The sequence below is a fragment of the Hordeum vulgare genome, chromosome 5H, assembly GCF_904849725.1.
Source record: "Hordeum vulgare subsp. vulgare chromosome 5H, MorexV3_pseudomolecules_assembly, whole genome shotgun sequence".
NCBI lineage: Eukaryota > Viridiplantae > Streptophyta > Magnoliopsida > Poales > Poaceae > Hordeum > Hordeum vulgare.
In genome coordinates, this window is record NC_058522.1 from 263,268,057 (window position 1) to 263,272,950 (window position 4,894).

The 4,894-nt window shown below is 47.3% G+C and overlaps 1 protein-coding gene across 1 annotated transcript; it reads right to left on the reverse strand.

Annotated features, from left to right (window-relative positions):
- Positions 1–424: 424 nt before the first annotated feature.
- On the reverse strand, positions 425–2,828 carry LOC123398932 (actin-3-like). The gene is made up of 5 exons (XM_045093373.1): positions 2,641–2,828; positions 1,980–2,053; positions 1,510–1,903; positions 814–1,427; positions 425–685 (listed from the first exon to the last, which is right to left on the reverse strand). The coding sequence occupies exons 2-5, from the start codon at positions 2,037–2,039 to the stop codon at positions 620–622; spliced, it is 1,134 nt and encodes a 377-aa protein (XP_044949308.1). The 5' UTR covers positions 2,040–2,053; positions 2,641–2,828; the 3' UTR covers positions 425–619.
- Between the last annotated feature and the right edge of the window lie 2,066 nt (positions 2,829–4,894).

Consider the following 4,894-nt stretch of genomic DNA (forward strand, 5'->3'; position numbering starts at 1 on the left):
AACACAAAGGGCCAAACCACATGAAGCAATGAATGGTTGCACATGACAATGAATGGTTGTACATGATCATGTTCCTGACTTGATCATGCATTCAGTGAACTGCAGCACCAACGTGCCATGTTTTCTGTACCATATAATCAACCAAAGCAGCAGAATGATTTGGCATTGATCATTAGACAGCAAACAGCGGGAAGGGCAGATCCGCTAATAATGGAGGACGTTTGAGCAAGTACTAGGGGCCGACATTCATGAACCAAATTCGCAACCCAAAAGATCACATATCGCAGAAGTGAATGTACACAAGGAAATGATTATGGGGCTCACACAAAAAACTCTTACAAAGACTCTGGTAGATATTTTGACACTCCCCCCACGCTAGCACCAAACCTTTTGGCATGAAAAAAACCCAGGAACATGCGACATATGATTCAGCACCGATCAAATATAGCAGCCCACTGAACATATTACGAGTCTACAAGGTACGCAATCTTGATCCAACAAATTAATCCGGCAATACAGTCAACAGAATCCCAGCAATCTCAAACATAGTAGCTTACATGGCAAGGACTTGAGAAAAGAACAGCCAGAATAGATTCAGAAGACCCAGACAACTCGCAACTTAGAAGCACTTCCGGTGGACAATCGCTGGACCTGACTCATCGTACTCACCCTTCGAGATCCACATCTGTAACATAAAAATCAGAAAGCATGGTTAGTATGGCAAACAGGGAGTATATTTACTGTAACCACTGCGATGATATAAGCATGTATGATCGATGTTTAATTGAAGGAAAAGAAAGGTGCAAGATTCACCTGTTGGAAGGTACTAAGTGAGGCAAGAATCGACCCTCCAATCCAGACACTGTACTTCCTCTCAGGCGGTGCCACCACCTTGATCTTCATGCTGCTTGGTGCAAGGGCAGTGATCTCCTTGCTCATACGGTCAGCAATACCCGGGAACATAGTTGACCCACCACTGAGCACAATGTTACCATACAGGTCCTTCCTGATATCCACATCACACTTCATGATAGAGTTGTAGGTGGTCTCATGGATTCCAGCAGCTTCCATACCAATGAAAGATGGCTGGAAAAGGACCTCAGGGCAACGGAACCTCTCTGCCCCAATGGTGATCACCTGCCCATCAGGCAGCTCATAGCTCTTCTCCACAGAGGAGCTGCTCTTGGCATTTTCCAGCTCTTGTTCATAGTCAAGAGCCACATATGCGAGCTTCTCCTTAATATCCCTTACAATTTCCCGTTCGGCAGTCGTGGTGAAGGAGTAACCTCTCTCCGTAAGAATCTTCATCAAACAGTCAGTTAGGTCACGCCCAGCGAGGTCAAGACGAAGGATGGCATGTGGAAGGGCATATCCTTCATAGATTGGCACAGTATGGCTGACACCATCACCAGAATCCAACACGATACCTGGAGAAACAACATTTATTCTCAGCTCAGATTGAGGACGAAGCTTACATTTTAGAACGTGCGTGTTTGCAACGACAATTACCTGTTGTGCGTCCACTAGCATATAGGGAAAGCACTGCCTGGATGGCCACATACATGGCTGGAACATTAAAGGTCTCAAACATGATTTGTGTCATCTTCTCCCTGTTAGCCTTGGGGTTCAGGGGTGCCTCAGTCAGCAGTACTGGGTGCTCCTCAGGTGCAACACGGAGCTCATTGTAGAAAGTGTGATGCCAGATCTTCTCCATATCGTCCCAGTTGCTGACGATACCATGCTCGATCGGGTACTTCAAGGTGAGGATACCCCTCTTGGATTGGGCCTCGTCACCAACATATGCATCTTTCTGCCCCATCCCCACCATCACACCAGTGTGGCGGGGGCGCCCAACGATACTTGGGAAGACAGCCCTTGGCGCATCATCCCCTGCAAAACCAGCCTGTGGAGAATACAGACCACAGTCAGCACCATGAAGGCTGGACTGAGGCGAATTGACCAAAAGGAGCAATACAAACCTTGACCATGCCAGTTCCATTGTCGCAGACAAGGGGCTGGATGTCCTCACCGTCAGCCATTTGATTAAGTGACTCTGTTGCATAAATTTTGACAGGAAAGCTATTATTGCCAGATACCAACCAACAAAATCACACGAACAGAAGAAAATTCACCATGAGAAATCACAATGTTACTACGTTGCAGCAACAATGTTAGCACCTACGACATCATCTGAGTTGTAAATGTTGTAACTCTGCTTTTTCTTTTCTCCCATTTTATAGTAGTGAGCAAATCAAAGGCTATACACAACATATATGACTTGGAAAATACGTAAGCAAATCAACCGATGGTCCAATCATACACTCTGATCCAAAACCACACAAGAACACCCACATGCAGTTTCTTGGCTGTTATAACTCTACTAGGACTCAATCTAAGCGCACATCACAAACCATCAGTTCCAGGTTCTGACTGTTGCACTCCGGGGCAGGAAAAAAAAAAGGCAAAGCAAGAACAGCACATGCAAGAACCGTACAAACTAGTCGTTTCTCGGGTAATTGATCAGATCTAGCACGCCCCAGCACCGACCGCGCACAAATCGCATGCTTCCGGGCCAAAATTAGCAGGGATAATCTGGAAAAGAAGAAAGGAACTGCTGCGAGGATGGCCGAACGTGCTTACCCGGGGATCTAGGGGAACCTGCCCGCCTGAGGACCTCCCGCCGAGATGAGCGGACACTGCAAAGAGCGGACGAAGAGGATGAGAGGGTGGGTGGCGGCGGTGGCGGCGAACTAGGCAGAGGCAGGAGAACCAAGTGTTAGGCTTGGCCTCGTGCCCTCTTTTATACGCACACATATAGAGTATTTCCTAACCCTCTCTTGATTTTCCTGAGCCAAATATAAAATAAAGTATTTAATTTTATCTGCCAGTTTTCATGAGAAAATAGTAAGAGAAAAATAGGTTTCGGATAAGCGGCAAATTTCCTACCGCATCCTCCAGCACATAGCGAAGCCGTCCGTAAACACAAATGCTGGAGGTCATCATCCAATTATAACTGCATACATTTTAATAACAGTTTGATTTACTAGACAAAATTTGTTCAAACATGACGAAAATTCCGGATTTTAATTACATTTGAAACTGAAAAAAACTACCCCACCCTAAACCTATTCTACGACGGCGGCGTCCGGTGTTCAAAGTTGTGTCGTCCTCCACCCGTCGTCTTCATGAGCACGAGCGATAAGACACGTGAAGTGGAGGTGCAGTCTCCGACGAGGAAGAGTAGAACACTTGAGACGTACCGGCCCTCGTGGAACACAAGGTCCTGTCACCTCCCATGCCATATGCATACTCGGAAGACTACTCGCCCTCTCCGTCGCGTGTGAACATTAGGTCCATGAGGGAAATGATGGTGCTCACATTGTGGTCGTCCCATCGGGTTGCCTAATGGTTTGTTGCTGGTGCGTAGGACGTGCAGCTCGCGTTGTTACGGAATCTACGCCTCAGTTATCACGTGCAACTACACCTATGCGACGGTCGTTTTCGGTCAAGCGACGGCTTAAGCGTGGACGGCATCGTAGATGGCACGCTACTCCGCGACGAAGTTCGGGTTCGCTGCGACCATGGTTGCGAAGGCCTCCTCGCTCACGGGCACGCCGTTGATCTGGCCCAACGCCAGTTGGTGTTGCTGCAGCGCTCGCTCTAAAGCCGACGTAGGCGCCGACGCGGGCTGCCCCTCTGCCATGATGGTGTTGTGCGCGACACCTTAGTGAGTTTCTCGGCACGTGAGCCTTCTTAATGGCGGTATACGAACGGATGGGGCATTGAACGGGTGTGGTATATATTCATCTCATCCCGTCTAGTCACACGTCTCCAGCATTGAACAAGCGTGGACAAGCCGCTCCCCGGTGTGCCTCTTCAATGGCGAAGGCAGTGAGAGATCGCATCCACCCTGAATCGTCTCTAATGTGGAGTGGCGCACTCTACATCGACATGAATGTGGAGAACTGGTGCCGGGAGGGAACACGCACAAGCGAGGGTGAAGGGGTTTAGGCGGGTCAGGTTGGTAAGAAGCGAGCGTGGTCGCGTGTCCAAACTCGTGCAAAGCCCCCACATTTGCCTTTGGTTTGTGAAAGAAAGTACGTACGGACCGCGCTGCAAACCGATACAAAAACCGTATTGGATGACTTCTATGGTCCACACAACACAATCCAAACACATGCGAGAGATTTACTGGTCGGCGTTGAAGATACCTTAATAATCTACTCCCTCCGCCCCATAGTGTAAAAAACGTTTTTATAGTATGGGACGGAGTGAATATGTACCAACGAGTTGCGGAGATCCAACATATCTCCTTGTTTCAATCGCTTCTTTTTTTAATGCAATACAGACGTAAGCGTTCATATACACGCACATATACTCACCTGAGGAACACGCACACACGTATCTTATCCCTATGTACACCTTCAAGAGACTGGCCTGGCATATCATCTTAAAATTTACGAACTCATTGTAGGCACCTCGTCATCGATGCGAATGTCTCCTCTCGCTGAATACGCATCGCCGAAAATCCTGAAATAAATCCAAAAATAAATGCGAGACTGGCCCGGCATATCATCTTGAAATTTACGAACTCACTGTAGGCACCTCGTCGTCGATGCGAATGTCTCCTCTCGTTGAATACGCATCACCGGAAATCCTGAAATAAATCCAAGAATAAATGCGAACACCATGATTTAAACCCTGTTGGGCTGGAGATACCACAGTTTCTCTAACCATCCAACCATTGGTTTATTTATGTCGCCTTTATGTTTAGTGGTAAACAAGGTTAGCAAGCTTTTTACTCCTTCTCTTCTTAAATACTTGTTGGAAAAAACCAGACTAGTTCTCTTCAACAACAAGTATTGTGATACAGAAAGTAGTTAAAAGTATATCA

What these genes read in the sequence shown, in the direction of transcription:
- LOC123398932 (XM_045093373.1), bottom strand. Translation starts at nt 2,039, where the DNA reads ATGGCTGACGGTGAGGACATCCAGCCCCTTGTCTGCGACAATGGAACT. An exon ending in ATGGAACTGGCATGGTCAAG is followed by an intron (nt 1,904 to 1,979) that starts GTTTGTATTGCT and finishes TATTCTCCACAG; the next exon opens with GCTGGTTTTGCAGGGGATGA. An exon ending in CACTTAGTACCTTCCAACAG is followed by an intron (nt 686 to 813) that starts GTGAATCTTGCA and finishes TTTATGTTACAG; the next exon opens with ATGTGGATCTCGAAGGGTGA.